Source organism: Papio anubis, chromosome 1 (assembly GCF_008728515.1).
Source record: "Papio anubis isolate 15944 chromosome 1, Panubis1.0, whole genome shotgun sequence".
NCBI classification, from domain to species: domain Eukaryota; kingdom Metazoa; phylum Chordata; class Mammalia; order Primates; family Cercopithecidae; genus Papio; species Papio anubis.
The window spans coordinates 5,963,335-5,984,194 of record NC_044976.1 but is presented as its reverse complement, the minus strand read 5'-3'; the positions used below and the strand labels follow the sequence as shown (position 1 = coordinate 5,984,194).

The 20,860-nt window shown below is 50.0% G+C and overlaps 1 protein-coding gene across 16 annotated transcripts in view; it reads right to left on the bottom strand.

The window, feature by feature from the left end:
• Nucleotides 1-20,860, bottom strand: part of CAMTA1 (calmodulin binding transcription activator 1) — a 953,012-nt gene that overhangs the window by 640,603 nt on the left and 291,549 nt on the right. For all 16 annotated transcript variants that reach the window (XM_031668331.1, XM_031668354.1, XM_031668438.1 and 13 more), the window contains one exon: nucleotides 13,392-13,459. In XM_031668331.1, the coding sequence (XP_031524191.1) occupies nucleotides 13,392-13,459 (68 nt within the window). The remainder of the gene's footprint in view (nucleotides 1-13,391; nucleotides 13,460-20,860) is intronic.

The following is a 20,860-nucleotide window of genomic DNA, read 5'->3' as shown; positions in this document are numbered from 1 at the left end:
CACTTCAGTCTCCCAAAGTGCTGAGATTACAGGTGTGAGCCATCGTGTCTGGCCCCAAAGTTATTTTAAAATCAACTTTGAGGCATTCCTTCCCTGGGATGTATGGACCGATGTTAACAATCAACTGTGTTCCAATTCCTGAGAAGACAACAAACAGCTCAAAGCAACAGCCCAGTGCTCAGTGGAACAGAGGAAGAGGCCCCAGATCCACCCCTCCCTCTGAGCCACCCCACCAGGGGCATGTCAGTGCCCTTCATGGGAAGTTCCCAGCAGATTTGGGGAACTGTCCTAACTGACGGCAATGTGACTTCTGCGAATTCAGATACTTTTCCAGATGATGAGCCCGAACTTTCTGGCAGGGGGTAAACTCACAAAGCAATGACCTTAACTTGGTAAATTAATTCCAAAGCACAATTGTTTTCAATCTTCATTTAAAATCAGCCTTCGTTAATCTAGATTTAATGACATAGGAAATGGAAATTCCCTTAATAAAATAAGTTATGAATATTTATCATCCCATTTTACCTGAAAATTGAATAATTCATCAATTAACTTTACTATTAATTATTTAATGCAAAATTAATAAACTGCAAAACTCATACATATCCTTGCAGACCCTCTGGCACTGGGTAAAGAAATTAAGCACCAGAGAAATGGTGTAACTAGGGATATTCCCAGACACACACTGACGGGATAGATGGGGTTAAGGCTGGAATTTTTCTAGAAGCAGCAGAACCTAATCAGTTACTCATAAAATGAAGGGACAGATTTTTTTCTCACCTTGGAATTCTGTATCACAGCTAAAAAGAATTCAAAGTTTGGCAATTATATCTAAGAATAATTCCCCCCATGCAGTCTCTCCGTTATCCGTCACCATCATCATCGTCAACAACCGTTTTCTCACATGTAAATAGGCCTGTGATGTGAAGCTGCCACAGCCAGCACGACCCCCTTGTCCCTGGAGACCACGTCCTCTCCTGACGCCTCAGGTGACAGCCTGATTGGAAGGGGAGGGGCTGAGCACACAGAGATGGGAGTGGGAGAAAGTTTAAAAGGGGCACAGTGCCAGGGGACGCTGGGACAGGTGAGTCCGACTTCAGCCAAATCCGAGCAGCTGGCATTCAAGGGGAACTGAAGCTTGGTGCTTGGAGCCTCTGGGGATCCAGTTCCCCCAGAGCTCCCCTGGCTCTCCACACTCAGGTCAGACCCCACTGCGTCTTTGCTGATAGCAGCTAATGGGACAAGGATAAGTCAAAAATTTTCCCAGAGACTTCTTACAGGAGAACAGTGACCAATACAGGGAGGTGTGTGTGTGTATGTGTGTGTGTGTGTGTGTGTGTGTTGTGTATTTATGCATGTGTGTGCCTGTGTTTATATGTTTATGTGCGTATGTGTGTTTCTGTGCTGCATGATGTGTTGAATATTTGCTTGTGCATGTGTGTTGTGTGTACATGTGTGTAGTTGTGTGTATATGTGCATCTCAGACAGACAGTGCCTCAGTCCTCCCATCCGGAAAATGGCATCTACATTGGCATGTGAGCACTCCCGGATTCTTGCTACTTTCACCTTTGGACTTCCAGTTCATTCTCCATCCCCAGGGCAACCAGGCAAGGGTGTTAATAATAGCTATTCAGCTAGGTACCCTGTTCAAGGGTATCCCCACCCTGCCGGGAACCCCCACTGCACCCAGCAGCCCATCTGGAAGTCAGCCCAACCTCCCCTACCCCATGCACTAGAGGGGCAGCTTCTCCCCGCACTTGACCCTTGTAGCACTCCTCAAAGTTGCAATTCTTATAAATGATCTGTCCTGGTCACCATTATGTCCCAATGCGTAGCACAACGCCTGGCGTACAGGAAGCAGTCGGAAAGTATTCACCGAGTAAAGAGAAGAGTGGGTGCCAACCAACAACTAAAGAAGGTGACGGTTCGGTGTCATGCAGCTCAGGAATAAAAGGGCTCGCTCATAACCCAGGGAGAAGATGACACCCATTCCCCAAACAGAGCTCTGTCAACCCCAGCATCAGAAGGCCAGCATGGCCCAACACTGGTGACCTGAATTAATTAGAGTGAGCCCATGACACTGGAGGCGGAAGGGCCGTGGATGTTCGGTGTGAAAATATGTGGAAATGGCACATTTCACGGTGCAGGCTGTGCTCCTGGGGAGAAGCTAAAGCATCTCATCTGTTTTCCCTCCTCCAGCCTTGCGCATACATTTGTTCTTCCATAATCTCATCACCTGCCTCAACATCGTTCTCCAGACCTAACAGTGGGCTGATTTCTCTGATCCCTCGGCCTAGGCACCAGCTGCCATTCTACATGCAAATTCAATTCCACCGCAGGTGAAGGCCAAAAGAAAAAGCTCAGATCCTGAATTCCTACAGATGATCCCGGTGGAGGGAGTGATGGGAAGTCACAACGCCAGCCACCAACGCTTCAGTGAGCTCCCCTGTCCTCAGCAGAGCAGGACCCTCCCCTCCCGGACGTGGCTGCCCTGGTCTGGACTCTTGCTCCCTCTTCCCCTCAAGAGTCACCTCAACTAAACAGCTTAATTAACAATAAATTCCCTGCCAGGTGAGGTCAGGAGTAGCCAGTATAGAAAAATTAATTTTTTCTTTGAGGAGAAAATTTCCTCTACCAAAAAATTTCATCTCCCTAAGACACATAATGAACAAAAGAAAAATTTTCCCAGAGACTTCTTACAAGAGAACAATGACCAATACAGGAAGCTGTGCATGTGTGTATTGTGTATTTATGCATGTGTGTACTTGTATGTATGTGTATGTGTATTTCTGTGCTGCATGCATGCATGTGTTGAATATTTGCTTGTACATATGTGTTGTGGGTACATGTGTGTACGTGTGTAGTTGTGTGTATATATGCATGTATATGCTGTGTCTGTATTGCCTGGGCACATGCATGTGTGTATGTGCCTATATGTGTACATGTCTATTTGTTTCTGTGCTGTGTGTACACCTGTTGTGTGTTGCAAATTTGTTCATGCATGTGTCGTGTGTACATGTGTGTAGTAGTGTATCTATGTGCATGTGTATGGTTCTGTGTCTGTAAGTGCCTCAGCACATGCATGTGTCTACATGTGTGCTGTGTATATGTGTACATATGTGTATAAGCACACACACACCACATAAAAGCTCAAGGGAAAGTGGGATATGCAGTAGAGTTGGAGAACCAGAAAAGATTTCCTTCCTTTGTTTTTGGTTTATTTTTAATTTTTTTAGAAAGCTCCATAATGAAGGACTGTGGAAAATCTAAGAATAGCAAAGACAGTAATACCTCCTAGCCAAACAGCACAGGGGGAGAATCTCCAGCCCAGAACACCCAGATGATCTGGTGATTACTCATTACACAGAAACTTATGAATTGCAAAAAGTCCTTTATTCCGAGAACTTGCCTTCCCACCTCGCGATGCCACAAGGCCTGCAGGCCAGCTCCCTTTCCCTTTCCGTGGGCATCAGAATTGATCCAGAGGAAACACCACAGATGCCAATCCATGCCCATGACAGAAATGCCAGGCAGTCCTAACTTTCCAAACCCAGGAGAGGGGGCTGAAGATGCTAAGAATAAACTGGGGGGTGCCAGAAACAAAATAAAATGACCATCAATGGACACAGACAGGGCATGCAAATACCTATCGATCGGTGTGAACACAGTGCCAGGGGGCTTTTCTATTCTCAGAAGTATTCATCACTGCCAGAGTGTCCTGCTTAGCGATGCCAGCAGGTGTCACCCTGGGCGGGCAATCTCCTGTTGGGGTGCCCCAGCACCCCAACATGCATCACAGGCACCCTGGCACGAAGCCCCTGCCGTGAAGGCTTTTGTCCCAGTATAATCCAAAGAAGACACATGCAGAACCATGTAAAAATAAAAGCCATCGAGATCCCACTGTCAGGGGACATGCACAACATAATGGATGGCCTTGGCCATCCCCAAGATCCCTGAAATTCTGCTCAGGGAGAGGCCACACCACGCCCCTGTGCCAATGCCAGGAAAGGCTCTAAACTAAGAGTGGTGCATTAAGAAGGTGGAGAGGAGGCCAAACGGGGCGTTGGCGTGGGTCGGGCTGCACACCTGGGGCCTCGCACACAAGAAGCATGTGTGCGTGTCAGCAGCAGGATTTCCCAGCCCCGAGCAGCTGCGCACTTAGAAACCTCCAAACTGCACTTTGAGGCATTTCTTTCTGCAGACTGAAAAAGACTTGGAAAAAGAGAAAAAAGCAAGAGAGTGAAACAGCAAGTTAGCTTGAGAGTGAGCAGGAAACGAAGAGGAGAGAGAGGAAGGATGAGACAAGGGGAGCAGGTCCCACTCGGCACGACTCTGGGCGAAGGCCAGGGAGGAAGAAACAGGGCTCACAGGGAGGACTAAGCATCGCTCGTCCTCGCCAGTGGCAGTAAAGGAATGAAAACAAGTATAAATCCACAAGGAGAAAGCCAAGGGGAACAGAGACGAGCGTGGATAAGAGACGCCAACACATTCTGGAGAGACGGGAAGCAGATGCAGGGTTGGTAACTGACACAGCCGAATCTAGGAAGTGAAAATCCGAGTGCCGTGCGGTGGACCTCAGGACCAACACGCTAACCCGCCTGCCAAGCCCCCAGAAGATTTGTGAATTGGAAGCAGCAGGTGCCATGGAAGGCAGAAGTTAGGACTGGGGTGGGAAGCAGAGGGAGCTCGCACATCTGTGTAGGGGGCAGTAGACCCTCCCAGGGTCCTACGTCTACACTGAGCAGACAGGCGACCACCCCCTGGCCTCTGCCCCAGTGGGAGACACATTGATTCTCTGAAGAGCTGGAGTCTGGAAAGACTCCAAACTCGGAAACAGCAGAAGAGAGGCAAGAAACACGGAAACTGGGAGAATTAAGAAACAAGAAACTGGAAGTATAAAGTAATAGCTCTCATACCGAATGCTGACATTCCCAGTCCCTTGCCCTGCCTGGCCCTCCCAGACCGCTAGCAGCCAGGCCAGCTCAAACTAGGCAGCACATTGACCAGTCCTTCTCAGGAGAACCCAGATGGCTCCAGAGAAAAAATGTAGAGATGCAGAACCTCAGAGTTACCATCAGAAAGCTAGCTCCCTCCATTAACCAGCCGCTCCCCCAGGTAAGGAAGAGCCAGGCAGTGCACACAGTAAGAAAGCTAAATCCTCAGTTAGCATCTGAGGAAGCCGGAAGATGATGTCTAAAATTGACAAATCAAGAAACAGCAGAGTCAACATATTTAGAAATCTGGAGGTAAATATCAGAACCAAAAGACTGGAGGGCAGCCGCCCCTGGGAAACAGGATTGAGCTGTAGGGCAGAGGCTGCTGTCTTTTCTTACAAGTTTTTTAGGGCCATGTGACATACTAAACTATGTACATGTATAATTTTTATAAAAATAAAAGAAGGGGGAGCTGGGCGCTCTGACTCATGCCTGTAATCCCAGCACTTTGGGAGGCCGAGGCGGGCAGATCACTTGAGGCCACAAGTTCGAGAGCAGCCTGGCCAACAGGGTGAAACCTCATCTCTACTAAAAATACAAAAATTAGCCAGGAGTGGCGGCAGGCACCTGTAATCCCAGCTACTCAGGAGACCGAGGCAGGAGAATCACTTGAACCTAGGAGGTGGAGGTTGCAGTGAGCCGAGATCACACCACTGCACGCTAGCCTGGCTGATGGTGAGGCTCCATATCAAATTTTTTTAAAAGGGGGGGGGGGGGGGAGGGGGTGGGCAGGAGCCACAGGTTGCTAGCTGTCTAACCCAGGGAGGAATCAGAGACACAAACATCAATACTTCCCTCTTGGCTCCTCCAGGACACTGGACACTTGCACTCCTGGCCCCAAGAAGTGAGGAGGGGTAGGATGGAGGTCAACCCTCAGCTCTTGTGCCAGGAACATGAGCCCTGGGCTGGTGCTGCCATTTCAACAGGTAGCTAAGCCCACTGAGGTCACATGAGGCTCGCGTGTCCTCTGATCAGGAGCCCAGCATGTGTGACAGTCCCCCACCAAGCCATCAGCGCCCCCACTGTGGCCAACTTCCTGGACACGGAGGGGATGTGAGGAAGTGGCCTCCATGGGTTGCCCCTGCTTTGACATGTTGTATTCTGGGATTAACTAGGATAAAGATAACTGGAATTCAAGGCAGACCTATTTCCATGCAGAGACTGGGGACTTCCCTACCACTGTGGAGACACTGCTAGACACTCCATCAGGATACAGGCCACAGCTCATTCCCCGCCTCATCCCGGAAATAAACGAAAACTACGTGACAGGTACCCTGCGAGGAAGTCCTCGGGCAGGAGGCTCCCTGGGAGCTCTGACAGACGTGGCACCTGCCAGCTTCCTCGCCCTGCAGTTGCCCTTTGGCCAACGATGGCCTTGGCCAAGGATCTGCGATACATTATGCAAATGCTGAAATGCACCTAACGTGACATGTCTCTGTGTTAACTTGAAGCAGGTCCCTGGTTCAGCATAATGCAAAGGTAACCACGTGGAAACCACACGTGGAAACCACTCGTGGAAACCACTGCCGACCCAGTTTCCGTTTTCCTGCATAGTTCCAACGTACAGAGTCCTAAAATGCTCTGAGTCTAAAGCTGCCCTCCCAAACTCTGGCCACCAACAGCACCCCTGGGCGTGCACACACACACACGCACACACACACACACACGATTCGTCCACCCCAGCCAACCCTGCCCAGCTGAACACCTGAGGAAAAGCTACAGAGGCAACTCAGGGAATTTTTTTTCACTGTGATAAAATATATGTAACATAAAATTTACCATTTTCACCATTTTGAATGGCATTAAGCACATTCACATTACTCAGCCACCATCATTACCACCACCCATCTTCCCAGCTGAAACGCTATGCCCATTGAAGACTAACTCCCCATTTCTCCCTCCCTCCACCCCAGCCCTTAGAAACCACCATCTACTTTCCATCTCCAGAGCGGACTACTCTAGATCCCTCAGTCAGCAGATCACACAATGTGTGGCCCTTTGCGTCCGGCTGATTCACTGAGCATAACGGCTTCAAGCTTCATCCAGGTTGGAGCAGGTGTCAGAATTGCATTTCTTTTCAGCTCTGGGAATTTTTAAATGATTTTTGCAATTCTATTCTGGTCACTCGAGCAGACTTACCAGGAATAGGGGCTTCCTTAGAAAAGTCATCTGTCTGTCCTAAAGAGCAGATGCCTTAAAGGTGGCCAACAGGTCACTGCCAGGGGTCTTACAGTGGGACTGAACAAAGACAAGCCCCCCTGCACCAGGACCAGCCTGGGGCCTGATAACACAGGCTTTCTAGGCAGAGGTCTCTGCTCACAGGCTGGTACCACGCTGGGACCCCAAGGGCTGTCTAGGACAAAGAACCCCATGGATGGCAGGCACTGGCACTCTGCCTCTTGGGCAAACTTGCTTCTGTGCAAGGAGTCCACACTCTGTCCAGCCCCCACTCCACCCTATCAAAGCCCTGGCCTCCCTGCACACAGGCTGTGAAGAGATAAAAGGGACAGCATGACTTTGTCCTTGGGGGAACGCACCACCCCACTGGGGAAGACTTACTAACGACAGCTGAATTGGCAAACAACTGACGATAAAGCACGTGCAGTTATGGGAGCAGGAAGGGAAGAGGACTCGCCCTGAGTCAGTGAGTTTGGGGAAGGCTCCCAGGAAGAGGCAGACCAGATTGGACATGAGGGCATTTGAGGTGAGGGCAATGCCAAGTGGAGGCCAAAGTGGAGGACAAGAAAGATGTTCGGAGAGCAGCCAGCCGCTCCCCAACTGTAGCAGTACCTGGATGGGAGGTCAAGGAAAATAAACGGAAAAGGGTGGGTTCAGACAGAAGAACGGCCTTAAAGACATCACTGGAGAGTTGGCCTCAGCTCACAGGAAGTCTCTGAGGCTTCCAAGGAGAATAACAATGGAATCAAAGCAGTATTTCAGGAAAACCAATGGGGAGGAGGAGTTCGACTTAGAGAAGGAAACCTAGTAGGAGATATTTCAATACTCCAAGCGTGACAGTGGCAGTGAGGACACAGCTGATCCTGGAGGGGAAACATAAGAAAATGAGGATGTGAATTACAGTTGGAAACACTGGCAGAGTTGGTGGCTAATGAGATGCAGGGGACAAAGGAGAAAGAGAAGCCACCTGGAGTCCACGTTGTGTGCTCTGGCATCTCCACAAACGAGGTGGCTCTTCTAGAACCAGGGAAGTCAGAAGATGGAAAGCAGAGTGGGGGTCAGGGAAGAAGGGGGGAAGATGGCGAGTTGGAGATCATAACACGGCATGCAGGTGCCAGGAAGACAGAGTCGGATGTGGGGAAAGATCCACAGAGACTTGACAGTCAGACCATGGGGTCAGGGAGTCCTGGGAGCCCCACAAGGGAGAATGTGGGACGAAAGAGCAGAGGATCACAGCTTGGTGTCCACCGCCATCAGGGCAGGGAAAGATCTGGAGCACTTGAAGCCAGAATGGACAGATGGGGTCAGGAAACCAGGAAGAGGAGAATGGAAGCTCTCTCCGAGCCCCTGGAGTCTTTTTGAAACTCAGGGCTCACTTTTCTCCTCCTTTCCTTCTAGACCTCCTCCTTCTACTTGGCTGTTTTATTTGCTTATTGACCAAAAAGCATTTAGTGTTCATTATAGGAAAATTCTATTACTAGACCCTTAGTGCTTCCATGTTAAGGTGCTATCTATATCAATCTAATTAATTAATTAGATAATTAACAGCTTTTCCAGCTTCTTTCTAACTGGTATAAACAGGAGTCCTGGGAAGGATACGCTCTTACTTCAATCTTGAGTTTGTGTGTCCCTGGCTTCCAGGGGAGGTTGCGTATTTCCCAGGGGAGGAGGAATAAATAATAGGGATTGCTCAGTGTTGCAGCTGCCTGCCTATACTGGGCTCAGCCCTGCTCCCTGCCCTCTGGTGAAAGGGACCTGCTCCCCTGCAGTGGTGTGCAGCTCTCCCACACTGCCTGTGACTGGGGGGCTAACTCCTACTTGGGGGACAGTGTAGAACGTTGTCTGACAAAGGGAACCTTTGCCTGGAGCCTGGTTTTCCTGGTTGGTTTGGAATTCACGGCAGTGAGAGGCGGAGAGGAATAGAGGAGCTATTGATGGGCTCCCCGGGAACCTTCACACACATAAAAGCGAAGGTTATGAGCTTTGCAGTGAGATCACCCTGGGTTCAAGTTCCAGTTCTAGCACGGACTCACCATGCAGGCCCAGGAGGGCACACACCCTCTATACCTGGCAGAGCTGCCAGGAGGGTTTCAAAGCACAGCATCCAGCCCATGGGCGGTGCCCGAGAGCACACTGCTGGCTCAACCAGACAATCCTGGGACTAGAAATACCCGGAAAACTGAAGTGGAGAAAACCTAGGTCCCTTTCTTCACTAGGATCAAGGCTCACCTTTCTACATCACTTTTGTTCATTTTATGGCTATTTCTTGAGGGTCTGGGAGGTGTCCATACTGTTCTAGGCCCTGAGGGTGCCTCATGAACAAGTCCCACTAAAAATCCCTCTCCCCTTGGTGCCAACACTTTGGAGTGGGTCAAGTAACGAATACATAAATTAGGCAAGGCAATCGTGACAGACACAGTGTGTCAGAAGGCGATGAGTGCTCCAGAGAAACGGAAAACAAGAAAGGAGGAAAGGGGGGGCTGGCTGGGCGGGGCCGGGAGCGGGACTTTAAACTGCATGGTCAGGGACACCTCCATGAGAAAGGGACACCCAGTCAAGGCCTGCAGGAGGAGCTGGGAGAACATTCTAGACAGGGGGAGGACACTCTTTGTTCCAAGATTCTCAATTCACCTGGCAGGGTGGGGAGCATGAAGTTCCCTGGGGTCTCCAAATGGTATTATTATCACACTGAGCACACAGCAAGTGCCAAATAAACACGTCCCTCAGGGTGATTTTTCAAACCGGAGGTCCCAGTTGCTGAGAGTACAATACAGGCTGTTTGAACAGGAGGCATTCAGCTCTGTTGTGATACCGTGGCTGCCCCTGGGGTCCCCAGCCCCGGGAGCCTCTGTGTAGCACACCTCATTATTAAGCAGGTGAGCTGGGGCTCCCGGGGCCGTCTCTGTAATTAGGGCAGTATCTGAGCAAGGACTATATTTATAACCCCCAGCCGGCAGCAAGCCACAGAGACAAGCAGGGGCCCCTCTGCAGCTCCTATACCAACATCTATATGTGAACTGATTACAACAATTAATTTAATAGGGATTCCTCCACACAAACAATGTATCATTTTATTAGGAAACTCTATAAATGTCAGTGGTGCAATTCATTTTTATTAATTTTCTAAAATGAAATTAGCAGTGGCGGCGGCGGCGGCGGTGGCAAACAGAAGTTGTATTGCCTTCTCGTTCAGCAGAGTATTGGTGTCATTAATTCCTTAATACCAGGAGGCCAGTTTGTATGAACTCAGCAGTTAACTGCACCAATTAATTTCAATATTAGAGATGGGGTGGGGGTGGGGATCCAAACACAACTCAACCACTAATTTAGGAAGGTCCTTGAACAACCACAGCAAGTTTTGCTTCTCCTGGGACAAGAAGCTTTCAAGTGTAAACATCGAGTGGATATTTTAATACTAATAGGAAACCTTCCGTCTTCACCCTCTGCCTTTAGGAGAGAAATTCATCCTTCCAAAGCCCGGAGAAATCCTGGCAGATGCCTGCCGACGTCAAAGCCTCCAGCAGGCTGGGGACTGCCCCACAGATAAGAGGCACAGTGACACCCGTGCACGGACAGACCCACACGGCATGCGAAGCAGAATCAGAAACATGACCACATTCAATCCTCATTGTGACCCAGCAAGGACGGGATCAACATCGACTCCATTTTCTATATGAAGAAGAAAACGCAGGGCTTTTAAAGGAGCTAAGATGACCTTTTCACAGTCACAAAGCCACTGAGTGACAGAGCCAGGGCTCAACCCCGGATTTGACCACATCTGAAACCCGCCTTCCTTCTTCTGTCAGGCGCACCCCTGTGCCTCGGGGTGGGTCTCTTGTCTCTATGTATACCCTAGAAAGTCACACGAGTCAGGCATGACCCTGAGTGACATCCCCTTTTCAATTGTAACCCAAACCCCAAAAGCTGAAACTCAAGGTAAAACCACTGCCTTGAAATGTTCTACTGTTCTGCCATCAAAGGGTGGCTGAAACCCAGCACACGTCTGCATATCTGAAATCAGATGTCTGGCCCGGGACGCGTTCCAGAGAAGCTCCCTCTCTGGCTGAGGAGGAGCTCTTCTCTTTCCACTTAGATTTAAGGAGTGTTTCAGCAGAGAGTGAAGGGCGCACGGAGAGGCTGGTGGCTGCTTGAGATGAGGGCCACCCGTGAGAGTCAGGAAATAGTCCAGAGGCAGAAATCAGATGAGCCTCCTTCTCCCCCAGAAAACCAGGCCAGTGGTCCTCAAAGTGCAATTCCAGACCAGCCACATCCTACTGCCTGGGAACTTGTTAGAAATAACACATGCTCAGCACCCACCCCGGCCCCCGCTTCCCACTGCACCTGCTGAATCAGAAACCTTGGGCTGGGGCCCACATTTTAATGAGCCCCCAGCTGATTCTGATGCCTGCTCAAGTTTGAGAATGATGTCCTCCAAGAAGATGCCGCAGAAGAAAGAGGAGATGAGGGCGTCAGGCTCTATTGGTGTTTGGTCGTATTCACCAAATAGTGCACTGTATTCCCATCGTCTCCACTGCCCGCCCCTGCCCCGACTCTGTGGAGGGATGTCCTTCCCAGCCCCATTCTTACTGGGCTTGGCCAGGGGACTTGCTTTGGCCAGTGGATTTATCCGCAGGCATGACATATGATGCCATATCTGAGCAGGAATTTTAACTGCACCTGCATCAACTGCCTTGGGCTTATGAGCCTCTGTGCTCCTCTGAGAGAAGCAAATTTCCCAGGCAGAGGGGGCTTCCTCAGCCTAGGTCCCACAGCAAAATGATGGACACAGCAGACCTGACCTCAACCCAAAGCCACAGGCAGCCCACAGACCCATGGGCAGAAAATAAAGATCTGTTGTTTAAAGTCACTAAGCTTGCAGGTCATTTCTTACACAGAATTATCACAGCAAAAGCTGATTGAGATAAACTATTTGATTTTATAGCAAAGGAAAAACCATGGTCCCAGCAGGCTGAGGTACTGGGGACTCCTGTGGAGGGACTCTCCTCCCACGCTCAGGCTGGAGGTAAAGCAATCAGAGCTACCTGGGGAAGGGAGCCTCAATCACTAACCTTCCTTCCACAATACCCTCTAGCCTCCTTCAAAGGGCAGGATTGTGCCCTCATCTAAAAGATGCTAACCAGCAAGTATCTAAGCCTAATCATGTGATGTTTTTAAATTCCTTCTAGAATGAATAAACATTCCCAAGGATGGCCTTTCCCATGACTCAGAAAGGATGAACAGGTCAAGCCGATGGGCCACGGGCACAGAGGACACACCCAACCCTTCCCTGGTCCTAGCTAATGAACCTGGGGACTCTGGGGCTTCTGTCCAATGTGAAACCAACTGGACATTCCACCACTTCCGTTCAAGTCTGCAGTCCAGGCATCCTGTGTAAACCACACTCCAGCTACCACCTCGCCAGCTAATAAACACCTGGGTCCTGTCACTGCTAACAGAAAACTCACGGCAATTGGAAGAGAGTGGTCATGTATTTCCGAAGCTCTAGATTGTAACGTTCCAAAAATAAAAACCTAGAGTTGGGGAGGACAAAAAGAGGCTGCCTTTTAAAAATCAACCCTAAGTCCCAACGTCACCGTTCTTCACAAGTTGGTAACATCACTGGTGCTGGGGGAACGCAGGTCAGCTCTATTTTCACCAATTCCTTCTATTCCCGAGTGGTGAGAGAAGCTAAGTGTTTGTAGCAGTTAGCAGGTTCAAGGACATTTACTGCATAATAAACTGCGAGCTTAGCCATTGCTTCTGATTTGGGAGGATCGCTTTACCACCAATCACACCAATCAAGAATAACTTGACTTTCAGTTTGTAAGACACGTTGAGATAAAAGTGGGCAGTTAAGCTGGTTTCTCTTTTTTCAAAGCACGTTTCTAGAGAACACTAGTGGCAGGCAAGCAATTTCCCAAAATAAACTTCCCCTGAGGCTCCTGCCTCTGAAGGCTTCCAAGCACCCGGGTAAAGGATCCAGCCGTCAGGTGAAAAGTTCCAACTGGCGGATGGCACTTGTACTCTTTTTAATCCATCTGATCGTGTTCACTGCCACAGTCTTATGTCAACGAATGAGACCTCAGTGTCGAAAGCCATCCAGCACAACATGGCATTTTCAACGCGTTGCCCATGAACTGACTGGCCAAATCAGGTAATCAATGCAAATCAATCCACTTACTGTACATACGTGAAAAACTGCAAGATCTGGGACATTACCTTGTCTTAGGGGAGGTGGTTAGCCATTCTTCGTGTTTCTCAAATGTTATTAAATAAGCTGCAATTTCCTGAAACAGAAGAATAAAAAGATAATAACAACAATTAGCTCACGTTGGATCCTGAGAGGTAAGACACTCTTTGCTGTTTCCCAGCTGCTGTTTTCCTTTGTGGGCCTGGAACTCCATCCCTGCTAGAGAAACACTCGCCTTGGACTCTGTTTCTATTTTGATTTTTTCAGTCCTTTCCATTGAACCTGTCACACGGTAGTAATCAAAGCACTGGGTCTCAAAAGATGAGTCGGTGGCAAGGACGAAAATATTTCTCTGTGGGAGGAAGACATCAGACACCATTTCAGATTCTAAATGTCATTAATTTAGGGAGGGAGAAACACATGCCAACAACAAGTCTCCACGATGCATAGACCATAATTGGAAAGTTTCGTCCTTTGCTGAAGCTGGACCAATCTTTCCTCTTTGTCACAAGAGACGTCGCATCCTCTCAGCTTCATCCTCAACCCCCTGAGCCAAAATCACACAAAGATTAAAAAGAAAAGACACTATAAAGCCATATTCCAGGGAGGAAGCGGGGGGAGAAATAAGTTAACCTCTCCCACTACTGATAAATCTAGTGAGCAGCGTTTCCAAAAGAAGAGCGACGTCAGCAGAGTGTAAGGTAAAGAGGAGGAAAATGCGGGCACCTGAAGGTAAATTAAATATTTATAAACACAACAACATCACTGCAGATAGAATTACTGATTTATTAATAATTTCCATAAAAGGCCAGTGAGTGACATCAACACAAGTCATTGCTCCAGCTCGAGGCATGATATGGCCCTTTAATTCCAACTCCGAGAGGATCTGCTAACATGAAATTGGCAGGGATTGTAAGTTAAATTAAGGTTGGACTAGTACACGTTTCCCCTGATCTGGTGATGCCACAACACAGAGCTGCTGCCCTGACTATCAGGAAAATGCAGAGGGGAGGCCTCCACCTCAGCTCTCTCTGCAGCCGGGGTCCCTAGAGGGCTCCTGGGAAGGCGGCAGCCCCTCTGCCTGGAGGCAAGCAGCCTCTTTCAGCTGGGACATAATGGAGTTGACACCTGTGACCAGAGATGCTAAACTTGGCCTTGAGAAGGAAGAGAAGCCCAGTAAGCAGAGCAGGTGAGAATAGAAAATGGCCCTGGTGCCATGCAGTGCAAAGGCCACAGGCCAAGAGTGGAGATCAAGGCCTCACATAGCATGGAGCCGGCCCCCACAAGGCAGCCAGTGATTGGGAACTCAGAGCCCAAACCACCTCTGTCCGGAAGCCTGGACCTGACAAAGAACCTGGGAAGCAGAAGCCTATAGCAAAAATAGAGTTGCTTCACTGTGCAAGTTTCTATCACTGACTGCAGCTGAAGAAATCATAAATAAGCAGCTGATCAACCAGCACATTGTTCTCTCATCCCTGAGCCTTTTCACGTTTTATTTCCTCTCCTTAGAAAAATCTTTCCCTGAGGTCTCACTGTAGACAGATCCTTCCTCTGGCTGGCCCTCCCTAACTATTCATGACGGCGTCAGTTATCCCTCCTGCTTGCCTGGGTGGCACTGGCACCTTCCCCCAGTGGGCAGGATTTATCACTCTGCATTCTAATTGCTTGTTTACTCAGATAACATCCCCCATTGGAGCATGAGAAGGATACGGAACATGTTATCGCTGACACATCCCTTGGACTTAACAGTGTCCTGGGGCACATAGGAAGCACCTGATAAGTGTTTGTTAGACAGGTGGCTGGTCGGATGGATGGATGGATGGATGGAAGGAGGGAGGGAGGGATGGGATGGGATGGGGTAGGAAAAACGTGCATGGCAGAAGTAAATATGTATACGCAAGTGTGAGAGTGAGAGAGAGAGAGAGTCTGTTACTGAAGATAGTTGACACAAGAGTTTAAAAGCAGCAAAATGCAGCAGTTCCTGGCTAAAACTTTGCCAATTATTTAATTAACTCTATGTCACTGTAGGAAGGCAACATAGTATCACAGTTAAGAGTACATGCATCGGAAGCAAACAGTGTCCTGGCTTTGGGTACCAGCTCGGCCTCTTATGAGCTGTCTCATCTTGAGCACATTACTTAACCTGTCTACACCAGTTTCCTATGAAACTGGGAGACTATCAGCTCATGAGGCAGTTCTAAGGAATGATCATTCTAAATACACTGGCTGGCAGAAGGTATGCCCCAAACAATAGCTACCATGAATCACTATAAGATCTACGAGGCCAGGCGCGGTGGCTCACGCCTATAATCCCAGCACTTTGGGAGGCCGAGGCGGGCGGATCACAACGTCAGGAGATCGAGACCACGGTGAAACCCCGTCTCTACTAAAAATACAAAAAATTAGCCGGGCGTGGTGGCGGGCGCCTGTAGTCCCAGCTACTCAGGAGGCTGAGGCAGGAGAATGGCGTGAACCCGGGAGGCAGAGCTTGCAGTGAGCCGAGACGCGCCACTGTACTCCAGCCTGGGCGACAAGCGAGACTCCATCTCAAAAAAAAAAAAAAAAAGAAAAGATCTACGTGGTGTGAGCCACCTGTCTAGCAGCCCCTGATGAGGTCACAGGTACCAAAATGGTCCAGGTCAGAGGCTGCCACCACTGCTGGATTAATCATCATCTGTCACCTCCACCACCCTGGACACCCTCGCATGCCCATGCCTGCAGACAATGAACGCTAACATCGGAATGACCGTTCACGCCTGCAGACAATGAATGGTAACATCGGAATGACCGTTCAGAGTTGTTGGTTTGTCGATCAGTTCCCATTTGGCTTCACAAAACCAGAGCAGACCACGGCTGAAGTCAGTATGTGGATTTACTAAGCCACTTGTCACGTGCAGCAGCTCATCTACCTGAACTTCAGGAGATCCGGTATCCAGAGGAATAGGCTGTGCCAGCCCCCTGATCCATGCCCCTGCCCAGGACCATGCCAGGACAAGTGACCCTTAGTGGCCCAGGGGATGGGAGGTGCAGTGGATCCCAACCTCTAAACATGCGATTTGTTCCAAAACCCGGGACACCCAAAGAGGACTTTCATGGACATCCTTCAGCCAACACTCACCCCAGCCTGACAGGGCTTCCGAAGGGGAAAAACTCCCAGCACCACTTACTGCCTTCTGTGTTTACTCTACAAATACTTACCGAGCATTGACTGTACACCAAAAAGGGAACAGGACCACTTCGAAGCGAGCAGTTAAAGAGCTCACAGTCGAGCGATGGGTACAGACAAGTCAGCACGACAGTGTGTGCAAGCGCTGTTACAGGGTCACCTCTGTGGCCAAACTTGGGGCGGGGGGGTTCACCTCATGTCTAATGAGCTTCCGTCAAGCAAGCAGAGGCTCCAGGAAATCACGGTGATATAGGAACTACCTGTGAGCATCCGCCACTCCCTCCTCTACCCCCAAAGGTAAATTTTGCTTCTCCCAATCCAGGACACGTCCCACACAGAGCCCCTCTGAGAGCAGCCTTTCTGAGGAAGCTGATGCCCAGGCCCAGGCTCCCGTCTCTGCTGTGCTCAGGTTGGCTGGGCCCCAAAGCTGGACTCACCCGCCAGGGACTGTCCCATGCTGCTGCACGAACCAGGCTGGACGGAGCATGTCTGGGTTACCCATCTAATGCCAGGCCCCTGCTGCCCAGCCTTCCCAGCCCACGGCCCTTCCCCAGGAGACCCCCTCACCAGATGGGCAGACCACAGGTGAGCCTGCCCTGCAAAAGCTCAGGAACTGGTTTGGAGAGATTTGCCAAAGAATGAAAACCACAAAAAGTATTAGGTGCTAAATGGCATGGAGCCCTGTAAAAGCCATCCACATTCAGGGTGATTGTGGGGAGAAGGACTTTACCATCTGTGTCGTTGCTGCCATCAATGTCACCAGTGCTAAGATGGTGGAGGCATTGCCCTAGGACTTATGTGGGATCATCTCATTTAACTTCATAACAAACTATGAAATAGGAACCATGGCCATTTTACAGGTGTGGAAACTGAGGCACAGAGTGGTTAAGTGACTTGCCTAAGGTCACATGGCCAGTACCTGTACAACCAGAACCCAAATCCATGCAGAACGGCTCCCAGGCTCGCATTCTGCACCACTGCTCTGAATTTCAGAAAGGACCACCACAGTGTGCTTGGATGAGTGAAGAACTCAACTTTTCCCAGCCCAGGCTGACAGTTCCCTGCTCCCCACTGACCCAGGGTCACTTCCCAGCCCCACCTCCCTCCAGTGGACCAGGAGGAGCCCAGACTGAACCTCCTTCAGGGGGATTCTCTCCTTCCAGCAGGGTCAAGCTCATGGCCACCCCAAAAGCCTCATTCAACTCATAAGATCCTCGACTTCAGTGATGGGCAAAACTCCTTGTCTCCATGGAGCCCTTTGCTCAAAACATCACAGGAAGCATGCAAAAGCAACACGGAGAGCTGGAGATGCTCCCGCTGAAGAGGGGAAGGAGTTGTGAAAAGAAAGATTTTCAGCTCAATTGTCTGGCCTCTCTCTCTTCCCCGAGGTCCACAAACCTAGGACCCCAAGGAAGGCAGATGAAAACCCAGGTCTGGTCTATCTCATCTTGACAGAGGAAACAACTGAGGTATACAACAGAAAAGCACTTGTCCAAGCTCAGCATGTTCATGGTGAAGCCAGGCCAGGACTCCTCACTCTCCAGGCGTGCATGTTCCTTCCCTGACACTTGCTGTCCCTCAAACACAAGTCTGGCTTGAAAGATTCACAAGAGGCTGGGGCAAAAGCATGGCCAAAGGAAGAGAAAACAGGTACTCAAACAAAAAACACAGACACACACGCGCACAGCAGCATCACTCACAGTAGCCAAGAGGTGGACCTACCCCAAGTATCTGCAGATGGATGAAGAAACGAAATGTGTCACAGACAAACAACGGCATGTTATTCAGCCATAGAAAGGAATGAGGTTCTGATACCAGCTACTACATGGATGAACACTGAAAACACGATGCTAAGCAGAAGAGGCCAGGCACAGAAGGCCCCGTATTGCTCGGTGCCATTTATATGAAATATCTAGAATAGGCAAATCCATAGAGACAGCATGGAGATTAGTGGTTGCCAAGGGTTGGGGGAACAGGGTGATGGGGAGTGATGGCTAATGGGTGTTAGGTTTCCTTCTGGGGTGATGAAAATGTCTGGAGCTAGATGGTTGCACCACCTTGTGAATGTACTAATGGCCACTGATGGGAAATTGTATGTTGTGTGTCTTTTACCACAATAAAAATAAAAAGATGAAGGAGGCATCGACATCCAGCCAGATGTGGCACTGGGGTGAAGGAAATGCCAGCCGTCCCACCCACGCAGACGGCCCCTGAGCCTGAAAGACCATGCATGTGTACCCGGCGGCCTCCCCAGTGCCCTGGCTCCCTTAGCTTCCTCCTCCTCCCAGCTCCTAAATACCACATCGATGCTGAGAAGAATGACTCGACTGTCAAGACGAAGAAATTCACTGCAGGCTCCAAAGCAAAGACTGTCCAGCTTGCAGATTTTAAATGTTTAGTTTGTCCTTTGGACGTTCAAGCAGAAAAACTGCCGCCAAGGTACGGTGTCTGTGTGCTGCAGGGGCTTGGACGAACAAACTGGCAGGGTCCCAGACAGGCCCCTCTATTTCTGTTCAGCAGATACAGTTGGGTGCCTGCAGACCAGGGAGACTGGTGGGCCCTTTCCCAAGGCCCCAAACAAGACACATCAGGAAGGGAGGCCTCGGCAGGACTGGGGGCTGTAATGCTCCACCTGGCGTCACTGCCTGGTCACACACCGTGCTGCCATGCCTCCATCTCCACCACCCAGAGGCAACGGTCACCCACCATCCAGTCCCCAAGTTGATGGGTTTTGATAGAGGACTGCAAAGCCTGTGTCAGGAGCCAGCCAGCTGGGAGCCAGCAGGGCTGGAGGGTAATGGCAGAGGCTGCCCCACAGGGGCTGGCAGGTGAGCATGCATTGCTGTGCTGACCTGGTTCCTGCCCTTCACGCCTCAGCGCCCATGCGCAAGCCCTGCCCACATAACCTGTCAGGTCCTGTTCATCGCCCAGCCCTTCCCAGGGGAGTCCCCCTTGCTGTCTCCCTCCACAGTGCACTGCAGCTTCTGGAACTTTCTTGGCAATGGCTGTGCTGCTCGGGCTTTCTCTTGCTAGGTCTATGTGGGTGGTGGTTCTCCCTTCCTGGTTTTTCAGTCTTCAGGGAGGGTCTGCGTCTCAGTCCGTCTGTCACTGTAGAGCCCCACACAGCTCCTGTGTCCAAAGATGACTGCTGACACAGCAGAGCTGAAGGAGAGATTGTGAAGTTCTCTTCTAACGGATGTCACCCCAGGAGCCCACGCCTGAGGCTCCCATGCACAAAGGTCCAGTTGCCATCAAGGCTCGGGCCCTACATGAGAGGTCACACAGCACTGTTCCTCTAAGTGCCCCTCATTCAGGAGGCAGCTCATGGCCAATCTGAGTGCCAGAGCTGCACCATCCAATGGAAACAGAACCTGAGCCACAACACAAGGCACGTGTGTCATTTTAAAATTTCTAGAAGCAATACCTAATGCATGCAGGGCTTAAATCCTAGAGATGGGTTGATGGGTGCAGCAGGCCACCATGGCACATGTATGCCTACGTAACAAACCTGCACATTCTGCACATGTGTCCCAGAACTTAAAATATAAAAATATTTTAAAATTTTCTAGAAGCTACATTTTAAAAGGTAAAAGAAATTTTAATAATATTTTATACTTTAACCCAATATATCCATGAGAGTATGATTTTACTAATTTTTAAAAAAGTAGTCACGAACTATCTCATACTCTTTTCCCTACTAAGTCCTTGTGTGTTTCCCATGGACAGCCAGCCCCTCTAGCTGGGCTCAGCCAGGTCTCAGGTGCTCGATGCCGCATGTGGCCACCATACTGGATGGCCAGCTCTAGATGCAGACATCACAGGAATCCGCAAACACATATGCCTTCTGGAGCCAACGACGGCCATCCCGCTGCGCCCTCTGCATCCCTAGCTGCTGACTTTGAGCCCCACATGTGAAGGAAGCTGTCCATAGCACACGCTTCAAGGAGAGTAGGGCTCCCTGCCCCCTGGGTCCACCTCTGAGGTGATGAGCCGTGTCCCCTCCGGTGTGTGGTGAGGCTCCCATCTGTGCAGGGAGGGCCACACAATTCTCAGAGGGGCTGGACTCACCTCAACTTCTCAGCCCCGGCTCTCTCTGCTGCCCCCATTCCCTCCCCAGAAGGAGCTATGCATTGCAGGATGTGTCTGTCTCAACCCCATAGAAGAGTCCAGCCCAGAGAGACCAGCCTCGCCTCCCAGAACTTCCCTGGAGCAGCCCTTAGAAAAAGCCAAGTGCCCCACAGGTCTCTCAGACAGTCCATCCTCCATGTGTCTTCAAGATATAGGCCCGGTGTCAGGGAGGGAGAAAGGTCTTTAGTGCTCACTGTAACAAAT